Source organism: Grammomys surdaster, unplaced genomic scaffold (genome assembly GCF_004785775.1).
Source record: "Grammomys surdaster isolate TR1022 unplaced genomic scaffold, NIH_TR_1.0 187, whole genome shotgun sequence".
Taxonomy (NCBI): Eukaryota; Metazoa; Chordata; class Mammalia; order Rodentia; family Muridae; genus Grammomys; species Grammomys surdaster.
This window is the reverse complement of record NW_021604632.1, coordinates 5,395,565-5,411,868: the sequence shown is the minus strand read 5'-3', so window position 1 is coordinate 5,411,868 and position 16,304 is coordinate 5,395,565. Positions and strand designations below refer to the sequence as shown.

Genomic DNA, 16,304 nt, shown 5'->3' with positions numbered 1-16,304 from the left:
TATCTATCTATCTATCTATCTATCTATCTATCTATCTATCTATCTATCTGGAAGTCATGGGTAGGGGGGATGTATACATTTCCTCTTCCAAAGGGCACAGATTCTATGGATAACCCATCTCCTCTTGGATGAGACGCAACCAAAATGTTGGCCCCATGACAAGTCCTCAACTGGGAAAAGTTCAATTATCTACAAGCAGATAGCTTTCTTCAGGCTAGGCAGGTATGCTCTCACATTAGTCTCACCAGGCTGTACGCTGAGAAGCTTGTATAAGCCCTCTTCTCCCCTTCCTTCATGGTCATACAAGTGCCTGGGGTGACCAGAAGGGTCGCATGATCCTGGATCTGGAGTTACTGGCAGTTGCAAACCACTCAATGTGGGTGCTTGAAGCTGAGTGTGTGCTCATAGGCTCAAGCCATCTTCTCTCCAGCCCGAGCGATGTTCTTAATAAAGGAAAGATAGCCTACATGCTGCACGTTTCCTGTCTGAAATAGTGTAAGACAGTAGTAAGAGGGCAAAGGGGAATTCTACATATGAAAACGAACCTACTGGCAGCCCCATGCGAAAAGTCCTAGGGTCTACATCATGTGACTCTTCTCAAGCCTTGGGAACAATGACCCTGGTCCCCTCCAGGGTCTCATATAGACAGGCTAGCCTGAGCATCTGCCAACCTCCTCCTGGGTGCTGCAGTTAATGGCTTGTGCCACCACGCTGGCCCAATGCACGTTCCTTGATAACTTACTCTCTGCTCTTAAGAGCTTTCTCTACCCTTTCTGTGTTTCTTTATAATCTTTTCAAGGTCATGGGAGTTCCTTTCTTTCCATATTTCACCTGTGACTTCAGGTCATCTTTTACCTTTTTAACTTAATTGTAGTTAACTTTCTTCTACTATTTTGAGTCATTAACAAATGCTCTTTAGCAGGTAGGGCCCCAGTACTCATGAATCTGAGATAGGAGGACCGTGTGTTTTAGTCTACTCTGAGTTACGTAGGAAGATCTCAAAAACCAGAAAAAGTCAAGTAAATCATTCCCCATGATGTGTGTGTGTGTGTGTGTGTGTGTGTGTGTGTGTGTGTGTGCAAGATCTTCTACCCCTGACCACTCCCAATTGCCTTGAAATTGCATTTCTTGCTTATACTTTCTGAGACAGAGCTACATATCTCTGGGCAAGACCAGAAGAGCAGAGGCTAACACCTTAAGAGAACAAAACTGTTCGAAGCTGCCCTGAGATCAGCGAAGGATTATCCGTCTGCTTTCTGTTCTTACTTCTTGATGGTGTTCCCATGAAGAGGGTGGGTGGAGTCAGGCCTCCCAGTACCCATTGCTTGGTTGAGGTAATTTACTTTCCTTCTCTGGCCCGGGTATTGTGTCAAAGCTTAAAAGCCGTTGTGAGGATGAAGTGGCACTTCATATCCCAGGGATGGTCCTGAGGGCACTATGGGATGTCTTTTCCCCAAGCACTTTCCAAATGTTGAGACAGGCAGCTTAACTCTGCTGTGTAGCAGGGGGTGTGATAGGGGTGGAGTGTGTGTGTATGTGTGTGTGTGTGTATGTGTGCGTGGACTGAGCAGTCTGTTTTAGAAGACAGTCATTTCATCTATAAAATGAACACAGACTTTGAATACTAACAACCATGAATAATAAATAATGTTAGTAAAAGCAGAGTTAACAGCCAGTAAAGACTGACTGTTGAGCCCTTAGAATAAGGGTAGATATGATTTCCCTCTGCAGTCGAAGCAACTGAAATCCTGGTCAAGGTCATAGACCCAGCAAGGAGTGAACAGAGGCCTTACTGTGCTCGACTCTGAAGTGTGTGCTTCTCCTCTGCCTTTCTCTCATACGTGACATCAGTGTCATGCGTTTCTTTCTCCTGCAGATCCCAAGGATGGTAAAAGTTGTCGAAGAAAGCTCACCTTACTTTAAAATCATCAGCCCCAAAGACATCGGCCACAAGGTAGCCCCTGGAGTGCTATCTATATTCCGAATCCTCTTCACTCCCGAGGAGAACAAGGTAATCACAACACTGGCAAAAAGACGGATCATGTGCCTCTAGAACTTTGTAGTTCGACTCCAAGCACTCACGGGGCTGCCAGTGTTCATGGGAGCATCCGTGGTATTTGAAGTGGGCTGTGGTGGTGGTAGCGGTAGGGAGGGCATCTTGGTGGCTCTTGATGGTAGTAAACCGGTGATGGTGTTTTGCTGGTGTGGTAGTTGTATTAGCCTGGGGTTTTGTTGGTGGTTTTGTTATTGTGGTGGAACACCTGAGGGTGAGCATGTGGGAAAAAAATGCATCTAGCCCCCCGTCTTAGAGGCTGACACTCCAAACAGCACAGGTCTAAGTCCAGCAAGCCCCACCGCTCCCTTAGCTGAGTCACCTCATGGTGGATGGCATCATTTACAAAGGAGAGATGGGATGGTGATCAAGGAAGCTACAACAAGCAGAAGGACCAACAATAGCTTCCTCCACACGCACTGCCAGGCTCCACCTCTTAAAGGGAAACCACCTCCCAACACCATTATGCTGAATCCCAGAGGACAAGCCATGAACAAAACATAGCAGTAGGGCTGGTATTGGTGACACTGTAGATGACATTGTTAGTAGATATGGTGGTAGTGAGAGGAGAGAGGAGGGAGGGAGATAGGAAGGAGGGGTGCCGTACTACTGGCGATAAGCAGAGAGCTGTTGTATCCGTGAGCCCTAAGTCGCTAGGCTGTGAGAAAGCCTGATCCTGCTGGACGTTCCCTGCTAGCCTCTTACCCAACAGGTTTATACTATATACTGTCAAAGGGCCAACAGTAAAGAAAAGGTATATCACTGGATACAGTGAGCTGAGAAAAAGAATAAAGACCATGGCTTTGGATGTTTGGGAAACTAGTGGGTCATATATCTATCCTCCCAGAATTCCAACCTACCTGAAAAAGAGACCTAAATTCAAACATTGATCACACTGGACCTCAGCCATAGCAAAAACATTGCCAGGGCTCCAGGTCGAAATGAAGTTCTCCATAAAGGACTGACTTACCTTAGAGCCCCCCTCAAACACAGCAGGGAAGGAAGAGCTAACACCGGAGTTCTACCTGGTCAGCTGACCCTTGTCTGCACACAAACAGCCAAGGAAGAGCCTGCACACAAAAAGATAAGGCCACTTTCCCTCAGCACCACCTGCAGGCTCTTCTAGGTCACAGGAACCCCAGTTTTACCTTGGCGCAAGGATGCCGGAGTCAGAGGGTGGCTCCCCTCCCAGGGCAGGATTGTTGATTAGGTTTCCTTCTTTTGGAACCCAACTTGGGGCTGAGAAGGGGGAGGGAAGGAATTCACCGCCACGTGAAGGAGGTAGGACAGAAAACATCACTTAACTGAACATGAACAACAGGCTTGGCTGTCAGCATAGGTGGCGATGGAGGAATGGTTTCCAGGTGCCATCATCCCTTTCTGAGTGGCAGTTGCTGGGGGAGGAACAATCATTCTCTTTTGAGGATATGGCCACCGATAGGCTTCCTATACTCCAGGGATGTCCCCACACCTGTCCATATATGGGCAGTGCTAAATGGACTTAAAAGGGGGGGCGTGAAGTTGGGAGGGAGCAGACTGGAAGAGATGTGTAAGGGCGTGGATGGAGAAATAAGGGCTAGATATGATCATATCTCCTTATAAGCATGTATGAAATTCTCAAAAACAAAGAAAGCCCTAGAACAAAAAGAGGTGAGCTGAGGATAATGTTAGCAGCATGCAAATGTATGAATGTATGTATAGTATGTACAGTGTGTATGTATATATGATGTATGTATGTATGTATATATGTATAGTATGTATGTATAGTATGTATGATAGTATGTATAGTATGATGTATGTATGTATGTATATATGTATGTATGTATGTATGTATGTATAGTGCCATTGTAGCTGGAATCAATAGATGAACCAGACAAGATGGCTCTGAACCGCCTCTCTGCCACTAATTCTTATTGGGTACTGTTAATGTCATTACCAGCGGTCTCACTACTAATGTGGCCGTGACTCCTTTTCTGCGGGCAGGGGCACAGTCTCCTGTGGGTGGCTTTCTGACATGTCACTGGTCATACTGCTGTTTATCTCTTGGATTGTGTTGGTGGAACTACTGATGTGCTGGGTAACCACTAAACAAGTGAGAAGATGAATCAGCTGTGAGGCTTTTTGCAGTGGATTGTTCAATCAGTCCCCCTCCCGCTGGGCTCTCTACCTGAAGGCTGTCTGTTGAAGAAAAGGAGCCTGGGTTTGGTTGTGGCTGGGGTGTCAGATTCTGGCCCAGTCGTTTTGGGGACAGCAGGTTGTAAGCCTCTGTGTGGCCTAAACTGCAAAGCATGTTTGATTTGGGGACCCACAGTTCCCATTTTTGTCTTCTTCCTTTGCAGGAGAAAATGTGTTTCCTAGGGGAGGGTGATGCACCACCAGCAGGAGCTCTGACTGAGAGAGTTCCACACGGGGCTTCCAGAGTGGAGGGAATACACTAAAGTGTAACCGAGGAGACAGAATAGTCTCTAGTCTTAGGTGTGTGCACTACACAATGATTTCAGTCATCAGAACTGTGTATTTAATATTTCTGTTTTCCAACGCCCATGAATATCTTACTTAGAAACTGTGCGAGGGTAGAGAGGTGAGTGGGTGGAGGGTAGGATGGAGGTAGAGTAAACAGCTGTTGCTTACTGGTGAATCTGGGTGACATAAGGTAGGCTGGAGTCTGTCACGCTATTCCGTTGGCTTCTGTGTCTTTACGTTTCCATAAGCAAAAGCTGAACACTATACTGCTTATGTGTATCACAAGTAATGGTTGGAATATATTTGATGTATTTTGACATTTGCTTTATAAATGGGAGATCCTAATATTCACATCAAGGATTCTCGCGCTTGGCTGCATTTTGTACTGTTCGCCTCACTCCAGATGTTGAATCACCCCCTTGACACTCCATTCATCCAACCTTGTATGTCTATCAGAAGCCCCTAATTTAAAACAAGTTAAATGTTGTTATAATGTTACTACCTTTAGACAGTTAATGTCATGGAAGTTGGCAAACATATATAAGGAGGCAGGATGAGAGTAATGGCTACCTAGGAGAAATACAGTTATCCAATCTTAGATTCCTTTCAGATTTGACAAGCAGGCCTGGTGGCCTAGGCTCCCAATCCTAACTACCCAAGAGAATGAAGCAGACCAATCTCAAGGTCAGGGTCTTTTTGGGCTATAGAGTGAATTCAAGGCCAACCTGGATAACTTACCAGGTCCCTGTCTCTTGACTAAAAAATGAAGAAAGAGAGAGGAATAAAAAAGGGGTGGGGGGTTTTGTGTTGGGATTGGCTGTAGGTGATACTCTGGTTTACAGCACTCTTCTTTCTGAAGACAGAGTCAATTTCCCTTACTGCTGCCAGCAGGTTCCAGTATTCAGTATCCCACTCATCCTCACTGTTGGGTAGCTGACAGGGCCAGTGCACAGAATGACCAGCTAGGTTCAGGCATGCACCGTCCGTGCAGCTCCAGAAGGCAGCAGAGGAGAAGCGAAGCCAGATTTGCTTTAGGAAAAAGTCAATCATGCCAGCTGGGTGTCCCTCTTTCTTCAGTTGGCCAGATTGATAGTCAAAGGGGTCACACCATTTTCGCCCTGTGTCCCCTGCTGCTCTGCTCACTTTCCATCCTCACTTCCATCTGGAGGACGAGGTATGTAAAGTGCAGCGTGCCACATTTAATAAGCTCACCCCCTTTCAGCTGGATCGTCGGCACCTGTGTATATTAGCACACTGAAGACAATAATGTGATATCTTCCCTGTCATGTATTGATTGGCTTCCTGGGCATGACACTTGCTAAGAATGCCACACGCTCAGATAACAGGTGCAGTCAATTCACTGTGACTTTCCCTATCTCCTCCCACACAGACTGAAAAAACCAAACCACTGGATAGTATTAGATATTAGTCTAGCAATACCATGTGTGTAGCATGCACCACGGAAATATAAGAGTCGGTGTTCTTATCAAATTGTAGCAAGGAATTCTGGAGCCTGTCATTAATTTTCTTGATCTCTTAGATTGTAATCTTTATTGCTAAATTGAGTTGGGGAAATATTAAGCTCCGGTCAGAGGGAAGCATGTACCGCTGACTTAGAGTCACGGAAGCATGTTTGTACAGAGCTACAGCGTGAGACCGTTAGCAGCACTGGGAGGAGGAAATGCAGGGTGGGACTTTAATAATCATGTTTCTGTGGAACCACAATGAAGGTACATTAATTACGGCTAGGCAATGGGTGTATTTGGCGTTTGTTATGCTATCCTGTCTTCTCTGTGTATGTTTCTAGGGAAAACACCCAATTAGTTTTCAAAATGGCTTTCTTATGAAATTTGATACGTGTCTCAAGAAGGACAGGAGAAAATCATATTTTATGTGCCCTAGATGTATAATAATGATAAACTAGATTTCCAACACTTTGAATTAAAGAGTAGACACTATAACATCTTCTGGGGGAGGAGAGGGTATGAGACCAGGTCTCACTCATGTCAACTAGACCAGCCTTGAAGTCAGTGTGTAACCGAGAATTGTGTTAACTACTGACCCTCCAGCTTAGCCCTGGAATCATAGGCGTGTTCATCCTCTCTGCCTCTCCCAATCTGTAATTTTCTTTGTTTCAGACTCTTTTTTTTTAAATTGCTTAAATTTAGCCCTTCCTAGTTCTGTCTAGGTCCTTCCCATAAGCCCACAGCCTAACATAGAGCCAGGCACAATGAAACAGAGCACGAAGAATTAACTTCAAGAAAATATAAAGTAATTTTTCTTTCAATTTGAGTGTATCTTACAGATCATAAAGACAGAAGCATGTAAGAAGCTTTTTCTGTCCTGAATAGATTATAAATTAGCATCCTTTCTGGTTGTTTCAGCCAGGAGAACAATGTCTAAGGACTCTGGTCTGGGATAGACGCTGTCTGCATTTGCTTTTGTGCCTTCCATGAGCCATATCTCTGCCTTTAAACCTTCCAGACTAATAGAGTATCATTTGCTCATTAGCCTGAGAAGAATCTCCGGGATTCTCTTCATAGTTCGGGATACAAGCAAACATATGAAAGACGAATAATGTTTTCACTCACTCAGTGGATTGTTTGGGCTGGGGTCCTAGTCTTTGAGCTAGAGCACAGTGGCTAATGGAACAAGGTTTGGCTTTCATGGAGCTTATGATCCACAGTACGTGGACATGCTGCTGTGTAAATCAGTGTCGACTGCTGACATGATAGAGAAGAGGTGGTGGTGGGGATTCTTTTCCTTCAGTAGGAGGGTGAGGGAGGGGTTCTCAGTTGAGATGACATTTGGGTACCAAGTTAACATCAGCCATGCAAGTGCCTATGGGAAGAGCCTTCTGGGAGAAGGGACAGAGAGTATAAAATCCCTGTGGCAGATATACCTTGGCCAGAAACTCAGGAGAGTGCCAGAAGGCTGGCGGGGCTGCAGCAGAGGAAGCTGCTGGAACAATCAAAGGGCAAGAGGCTATAGGAGCGAGAGGATGGAGGGTTGGGAAGGTCATGTAACATGAGAGCAGAAGTTGCAAGGAACTCTTCAAGACCTGTTTATTATGAAAGTGTGTGCCATCTATGAAGCTTGAATTTAGAGAACTGAGTTTCACATCACAGAGATTTCAAATGACCACTCTGGCTTTATCTGTCTGCTCCTTGCCACAGTGGATTTTGAATCCATATACCATGTTATTTTAACTACAGGTACTCCCAATATTTGTCTCTAAAGATAAAGACCCTTTAAGATGTTAATAAGATCACCATAAAATGTGAATACAACCATGGCCCCTTAATGTCACCAATAACCCAATCAGTGTTCAGGTTTCCCCTGCTGAGTCAGCTTGTTTCAATCTGGGTGCAAGTGAAGTGTGTTCATTGATCCCCACTGACTTATTTAGAATGATTGTCTCTCCTTTTTGGTTTATAAACTCCAGGGTAGGTCAGAGCCTTGATTAGATTCCTGGTTTCTTCTGAGAGCCTGTTGTGTGCACTTGCTGCTTCATCACTTCTGGAGGTGCAAGGTGACTGTATCTGTTTCTGTGGTAATCCAGTGAGGGTCATTCCTCATCATCCAGGTCTCACTGTGTGAACCAGGCTGACCTCAAACTCACAAGGATCCTTCTGCCTCTGCCTCCCGAGTGCTGGGGTGAAAGGCTTGTGCCTTCATCCCTGACAACAGGATAACATCTGACAACTTCAGAATAACCATCCTTTTTGTAGCAAGACCATTTAAAAATCTAATCTTAGTGATTTTTAAGCATTGCATTCATCTCTTGCCGGTAACACAATACCAAAGACCAAGCAAGTCTTTCAGAAGAAAAATTTATTTTTTAATCCTCATTCTGGTCCTGGGCTGAGGAGCCAGTTTGGCCATGACATTCTTACAGAGGGAGTCTTGGGGCAGATATCTGTGTGTTCATGTCCCTCTCTTCTTACAAATCCACCAGAAACTCAACCATGGGGGCTATAGACCTTATCTGGTACTAGTTACCTCCCAAAGACCCAAACTGTAAGCCCCAGAGTTGGATTTCAGTCCTTCTGCAGTCATAGAATGGGGATCAAAGGTCAACACATGGACCCTTGATGAGGGACACACACAAACACATGGAAACCATGGCAACTTGCTGTACCATACATAGTTATTAACCACAGTGACCGTGCTGAGTACAGATTGGAAATCATGTTCCATCCAGCTGAAACCAGACCAGCATCTCTCCAGCCTCTGAAAACCAGTACTCTACTCTTTTCTTCTATGAGTTTGACTGGTTTAGATCATCTATATACATGAAATCATATGTTTGTTTTTCTGTACCTATTTTATTTAATGCAGTGTCCTCTGGAGTTAGTCATATTTTCATGAACAACAGACTTTTCTTCTTTGCATAGTAGTCCATAGTATGTATATGCATGGTATATATGTGTGTGAACTTGTTATATTTTCTGTATTTGTTCACCCATTGATCTATACTTGTGTTGATTCTCTGTCTTAGTAGTTCAGTACTGTGAGCATGTAGATCACTTCTGAACACTGATTTCATCTTTTTTTTTTTGATAGAGACTCGACATAAAATTCTTGGGTTATTTGGTGGCTCTACATCTATCTGTCTGTCTGTTTGTCTGTCTATCTGTCTGCCTATCTATCTATCTATCTATCTATCTATCTACCTATCTAGGTTTTTGATATAGGATTTCTTTGTGTAGCCTTGGATGCCCTAGAACTAACTATATATATCAGGTTGCCCTTGAACTCACAGAGATCTGCCTTACTATGCCTTCCAAGTGCTGGGATTAAAGGCACACACCACCAATGCCTGCCTATTTTTATTTTTTATTTTTTGAAGAATTTCCATGTTGTTTTCAACAATGACTATGCTAATTTCTACCAACAGTCGACAAAGGAGTACTCATTTTAACTGGATCCCCTGTTGTCGTCTTTTACATTTCCCAGCCTGCTTTGCTGCAGCGGATGTCTAGGAACTGGGCAATGAGTGAAGGCAGCAGGACTTCCAAGGTTTCTACTTGGAGACAGCCAGTGCAGCAAGAGGTTCTCTCTTCTATTCCCTGCTGTCCTCTGGCCCCCAGCTTGACTGGGAGCACAGCATCCCCGGGGCCACTCTAGCATGTGAGGTGACATTGAGGAAAGAGCTGTGACACAGACTGGCAGAAAGGAATCGGAAGCTTGTCTCATAGTTGGAAGCTAGATGCCCCAGCAGTACGACCCTTATACGCATGTGTTTTGTTTTCTGTGACAAAGCCAAAGCTAGAGGTTTTCAGTACTTCAGGCAGGTGGTAAGGGTCGTTTGAACTAGGGTAGTGACACTGAATGGGAAGTTAAGAAGTCTTATTAGAGCCACCAGGATCCAGATAAGGAAATGAGTTAAAGAATGGTGCTAGTGAGAAGCAAGAAAACTTTGGTTACTAGCGGAAGAGATGAAGGCACCATTTGCCGAGTTGGGACAAGAATGGGAAAGCAGGCTCACAAGGCTAGGAATCAAGAGTTAAATGTTGAGTTGTTGAATTGTCTCTTGGACTTGGAGAAGATATTAGTGACCTTGGCTTGAAGACTTTTTATGAAATGCTACGTACAGAAGCCAAGATGCTTCAGAGAGAATGGAAAGCAAGGCGGTGGTGACACTGGGTCCAAATTAACACCAGGAAGGAGTTTTGCTACAAAGTCATTGAAAAAAGTGGGAGGGGGCATAGCTAGAGGTGTAGCTTTTAAATATACAGTATGAGGCTTTTCAAATGTGATTGTAAGCTGATGTGCGCCTGTTCTGTAAAGAGGGAAATCTAGACATTTGGGGCAGTGCTGAAATGGCAGAGGGGTTGGTGTCTAGCGTGTAGGAGAGAGGTTGGTCCTAGGAACAGGGTGAAGGCAGAGGGCATGCGGACGAAGGAGCAAGTGCATGTTCCTGGCAGATGGTGTAAGGGTATTGGAACGAGCATCTTTGAGCTGAAGAGGAAATCACGTGTCCTGGTGGATGATATTATACATATGAATTATAAGTAAATTCACATGATCATTTTATAGTAAATACCAAATAGTGAAAAAAATTCCTGCATCCCATCTCTCTTTTCATACTCAAGGTCAGAAGTCATCCTCTTAGTATATGGAGAAATGTAGCTGTCCCCAGGATGCTGAGACCTCAGAGGGACCACAGGCGATACTACCATAACACAGGCCAAACCCAGGATATCTGGCCAATCCCACTTTTTAAACTCATTGGAATTTTTAAACCAAGGTATTCCTTCTGAGAGTGAATCTGGGATTCAGAAGCTATGATCTAACAGAAATTTGTCACTGGTCGAGGAATTCAGCAGGTTATCCAGGGGCGTCAATGGCGGACTTCCCTAATTCCCTGTCAGATCTGGTTTCTCTGGATTGCCATTTCCCATAACACACTTAGGAGTGATGAAAAGGGAGAGAAGGAAGTGAGGTTTTAAGCACATTGGCCTTGGCTCTGACATACAGTCATTTATTGGAGTATTCTCTCTGCCATATCTCCAAAGGAAAGAATTGTGACCGTACTTGCCTTCTATCAAGGGACTAATGTAATAATCAAGACTTGCTCTTTTCACTCCCAGAGTCAAATCTTCTCTGTGTATATTTTTTGGCTGTTTTTAAGGATTGATGGGTGTATGGAGGATTGTGGGGAGGGTTCAGGAAGAAGGTTGTCTGGATAGTACTGTTACTGGGGTACTTTTAGGACGGTGACTCAGGACTGAGTCTGTCATAGTAGAAGGGAAAGTGCTTGGAACAAATGTCCTGCCTTTGAATGGCGGCCTGATTCCTCTGCATCTCAGGACAGGGAAAGGGATTCCATCAGCAGCACGAGCAGTTGCTGTTGAGTCATCAGTCTGAGTCCAACCAGTAAAGCACTGTATGACATAATCTAGATATTGCATAATCTAATATACTCATATACCTCACCTTGGAGATTGGAGTGTGCCATAAAGGAACTGTTTAAAAATCATCTTCATGTTCTTTCCTGGATGTGGGAATCAATTAAGGGGGATAAAAACCCCACCTAATTGTAACTTCGTGCCTAACCTCCATTTGGGAATTTGAGAGGATTCCACAACATTCCTGCTGCTTTGTCAATCAGCCTCCTCAGCCATCTCTAGCTGCCTTAAACCCTTACAAAGGAAGACATAAGACAAGAGCCTAGAACTAAAAACAAAAGACCCCAGGAAGCCTGAGAGCCCCACTCTGCAGGACCTCCTCCATGCCTTAATTAATACTAGTCTGACTGCTTTCTAGTTTGAGCACCTAAGGGAGAGAAAATGAAAGCAGCGTTCTGCCTCTTTAAGGCTCTGCTGTCATCCCACTAAACAATCCTTGAGATTGAATTCGAAGGGTTTTCCTAAGATCAGATACTTCGGTGCAATTTGTTCTTCCTTCTATCTGGGTGTCATCATTCCCAAGCTTGGCTTTGCCATCTGAAAAGCAAAATCAATCGCAAGGCTAAGAGCCCAACAACTTAACTTTAATACATCTTGAGAGTACCGTTCATTAATTTTTATTGCACACGCCTACCCGAAGACTTTATGCTCTCAGTCTCCCTTGCCAGGAACACTCTGTTCCTGGATCTCTCCCGGTTAGCTCCTTTTGCATTTAGATGCTCTGCATCCAAAGGTCACCTCCTCTGGGAGGCTTCCCTGGTTATTTAAGACTAAGCAGCCCCTTCTCCCAGCACCGTTTGTCTTACTTACTATTCTACTGCGATAAAATATTATGATCAAAGCAACTTATCGAAGGGAAGGCTTATTTGGGATTATTGTCCCAGAAGGATAAGAGCCCATCACAGTCACCATCAGGCAAGCACAGCCAGCACAGAGGCACCGCAGCAGGCAGGCATGGCCACCGGGGCAGAAAGCTCAGAGGTCACATCTGAGCAAGCATGGAGCCAGGAGATGTAGCAAACTGGTAGTAGGGTGAGGCCACGGGATCTCAAAGCCAACCTGCGCAGTGACATACTTCTTCCAGCAAAACCACACCTTCTAAGCATCCCAAAATCCCACCATCAACTTGGGACCGAGTGTTCAAATGCCTGAGACTATGGGAGACATTTCTCACTTGGACCATTAAAGCTTTTGGCAATATGGTATTTTCTCAGAGCCCCCACCATGCTCTGAGCTCACCTTGTCCTGCTTCTAGGTCTATTTTTAGTACTGTCACTATCTTATATCCACAACATGAGTAAGCACATGTTGACTGTTCTCTGAGCGCCTCTCACCCGTCACCATATCTAATACATGAGATTAATCGTGACAGGCCATATTTATTAAGACCTTCCTCCCCGCCAGACGCTAAACTAAGCAAGCACATTAATTCACAGTTCAGGTCAGTGTCATCTCTTGCCGGGGACTACTGTGGTGACCCGCTAGCTGGCCCATCTTCCTCTACTGAAGTCCTCGAATAGTCCGCCACCCATATGGTCACCAGTGCTTTTCTGAAACTATAAATGGGGTTGTGTTGGGTGGGGATCAGCTGTCTACGGTGTTAATGTTTCCTGTCATCCTCAAGTCCTGCCACTGGCTTAAAAGATGCCCTGTGGCCAGCCTGCCTGCCCCCACCTCTTCTAGGTCTCTAACTACTCCCCCTGCCTTGTTTCTCTCTGGCCACAGGTTCCAAGTCATGCTCCCCCAGAGAGCCATCCAGACACATAGCTTCATCTCTCACTCTGGTTTTGGCTTATACGCCTTGTCTTTGTAGAGCCCTTTCCGGCTTCCTTTCTCCAAGCACTGCCTCAATCACACTTTGTTTGCTTGCTTGCTTTTCATTCAGCACTCTCCAGTGCTGTGTTCCCTTCATTCAGCAAATACTCATCAAATGATTGCTGAGTCTGGGCTGTGGTGTAGTCCTGGAGGCCTGGAGGTCAGTGAGATGGAAGCGCTAAGTTTAGATGGCACAGCCAGCAAGGTCTCTGTGAGAGAATGGACCTCCGTACAGATCCTGATGAGACGAAGGGAAAAACAACAGGAGCGACCAGAGGGAAGCTGGGTGTGATCAAACAAATGTCCTGTGTGGAGGCTCTGAGCAGGAATGAGGGGCTGTAGCTGCAGCAGTGAGCCAGCAGGACAGGGGGAGATGTGGCTGAGCAAAGGGCAGAGGCCTCACTGTGGAGTCCTGGAGAGCGCTGAAGCCCTCAGCCTGGCTGACTTTGGGGGCTGGTACTATCTGAAGTGACTTATAATTTATTTGGATCTCTCTGGCCCTTAGAGGGAAATGGACTTTAAATAGGGAGGGTCCCATTAGCCCAGGAAAACCCTGAGTGTCAGGAGGAGGGTGGTGAGATGCGTTGAACTCAGTTCTTTTTAAAATTGATTTTATGTACATGTGTATGAGAGTGTCAGATCCCCTAGAACAGGAGTCACAGACACTTGTGAGCTGCTATGTGGGTGCTGGGAATTGAACCCAGGACCTCTGGAAGAGCAGCCAGTGCTCTTAACCACTGAGCCATCTCTCCAGCCCCCAGAATATTTCTTCAAGGCAGTCTGGAGCTCTCTCACATTTCTGGGATCCACTAGTTTGAGGCTAGTTTGGTTTGACCCTGGGTGTGGTGGGAGGGATATCTAGACTCTCAGCTGGCAGTAGGCTAGAGCAGACTTGCTCACCTAACAGTGGCGGGGGTCTCAAGAACAAGACTAGAAATACTGAAACTTCTGGAAACTTCCATTTAAAACTAGCACAGTACATGCTCCTTTATACTGTTCAAAACGAGGTGCAACCATACCCTTCATTCCTGATGGAGGAGTGCAGAATCGTATTGCAAAGAATGTGTGTAAAGAGATCATTCATCAGAATCATCAATCACACAGATGAGAAGGACAGATAGGGTTTGGATGCAGGTGTATTCAGCCTATAGCCAGTGGCCCTCATAGCCTAGAATGACTATGTGTTGGGAGAGATTCTTTCCTGGGGAGACGGAAACAAGGTCTACTCTATCCATATAAGATTAAAACAACAAATCAAAATATAATTCCATCAAAGATAACCCAAGGAGCTAATGAGTTTTTTAAAGATGGGTTGCCCACTAGAGCATAGGCAACCCCAACACAGCAGAACTGGAAAGTCTTTGCTCAGCATGGATGGCGGCTTCCCCTTCTGTTAACGTTACTTAGCCTAGATACTCTAGCTCCTTCCTGAGACACCTCTGAGGCCATAGACATGCAGTTAGGACCTAATATCTGGGAGGAACAGCTGGAATCTCAGTTGAGGGCAAGCTCCTCCTCCTCTGGCAGCAACATTCACAGTCAATGAGCTTGACTTGATGGCACTGGTCTCTTGCAAGCAGGCACCAGTGATCCATGGGATAGGCTAGCCGTTTCACGCAGAAGACCACATTCTACAACACTGGTCTGCCTTCCAACACATTCTGAGACCATAGTGTCAGCTTGTAATGCCGGAAGTTTGGACACTCCTAGTAGAAGAAGGACATGAGGAACTAGCAGCAATCTTTGCATCTAAAGAAGACACTGCCTTGACTTTCATCATCCCCCAGCCCCCCTCACACACACCTCACCCCTCAACCATCAAAGACACCTGAACTCCAAGATCCTGTACTGCCTGATAGGTTTTGACATTTGACCTGCCCTTCCCTCTCAGCAAGAAGAACATCATCGAAAGCACACCTCTGCTTGTCCTGAGACATTTGTAGAGAAGTACAGTGTGTTGGTTTGCACAATGCCTGCCATAACTCCTATTTCTCCTTTTACAGTGAGCTTGATCCCACGCTGATGTTCCCACAACTAATGATTGTGCCCTCCCCTGGCAGGATTACGCCCACATGTTGACCTGTATCACAGAAAGAGAAAAGTTCATTGTGCCGGTCAAAGCTAGAGGGGCTCGAGCCATCCTAGACTTTCCTGATGAGCTGAACTTTTCCACTTGCCCTGTGAAATACAGCACCCAGAAGGTTCTGCTGGTCCGAAACATTGGCAACAAAGACTCCATGTTCCACCTCAAAACTCGCAGGTAAGCATTCCTGCAGTTCCTGTCTTTGATTGATTACAGCTAACTCTGGCTGGCACAAGTAATTTGCTTGAATAGCACTGGGTTGCGGGGGGTTGGGGGAGAGATGTTGCTTGTTACAGCTTCAGCTGGAAAGCTAGGAGACCTCGTTGATGTAGATAAGGCTGTCTCTTTATCCTGAACATTCCAGGTTTACTATCCATTTCTTACCAAATTTTACCTTCTTTAATACAGATAATAACCCTTGGGAATTTATAAGGATTAGTTTTTGACATAGGCTTTTTGAACAGAAAGTTTTTTGGCTGGGTTAGTTTGCTATTGATGATACATCAGATTATCATACATTCAGTGACTTTAAGCAATATAAATCAATAGTCCCACGCTGCTGTAGATAATCTCACGTTGCCATAGGTATCAGCAGACCATTAGCCTTTCTGGAGGCCTGTGAGGAGAACAGACCCCGTTAGCTCTTCATCTTCTACAGGGTTGTCCATACTCCTTGACTCATGATCCTCAATTTTTTCATCATCTCTGGACCAAATCTTCCTAAGGAAATTGAGACCAATCTTCCTAAAGAGTCCTCTACCAACTCCTCAAAACAAAGGCAAGGTCTGACTTTGAAAATTTTTTTCAAGGGTTGCAGGAAGTTTCACATTATGTGATTTAGTTCCACATAGCATATATTGCAAGGAGCATGGAATAGCCAAGTATCTGTCAAGTCACAGAACAGACTGCTTCTTAACTCTCTGTCCCAGAGAGAGAGAGAGAGAGAGAGAGAGAGAGAGAGAGAGAGAGAGAGAGA

The 16,304-nt window shown here is 45.1% G+C and overlaps 1 protein-coding gene across 1 annotated transcript in view; it reads left to right on the top strand.

Annotated features, from left to right (window-relative positions):
- The window catches only part of Hydin (HYDIN axonemal central pair apparatus protein), a 342,846-nt gene that overhangs the window by 43,268 nt on the left and 283,274 nt on the right, over nucleotides 1-16,304 (top strand). Inside the window, exons 3-4 of the mRNA XM_028768759.1 lie at nucleotides 1,877-2,011; nucleotides 15,306-15,505. Coding sequence (XP_028624592.1) covers nucleotides 1,877-2,011; nucleotides 15,306-15,505 — 335 coding nt within the window. The remainder of the gene's footprint in view (nucleotides 1-1,876; nucleotides 2,012-15,305; nucleotides 15,506-16,304) is intronic.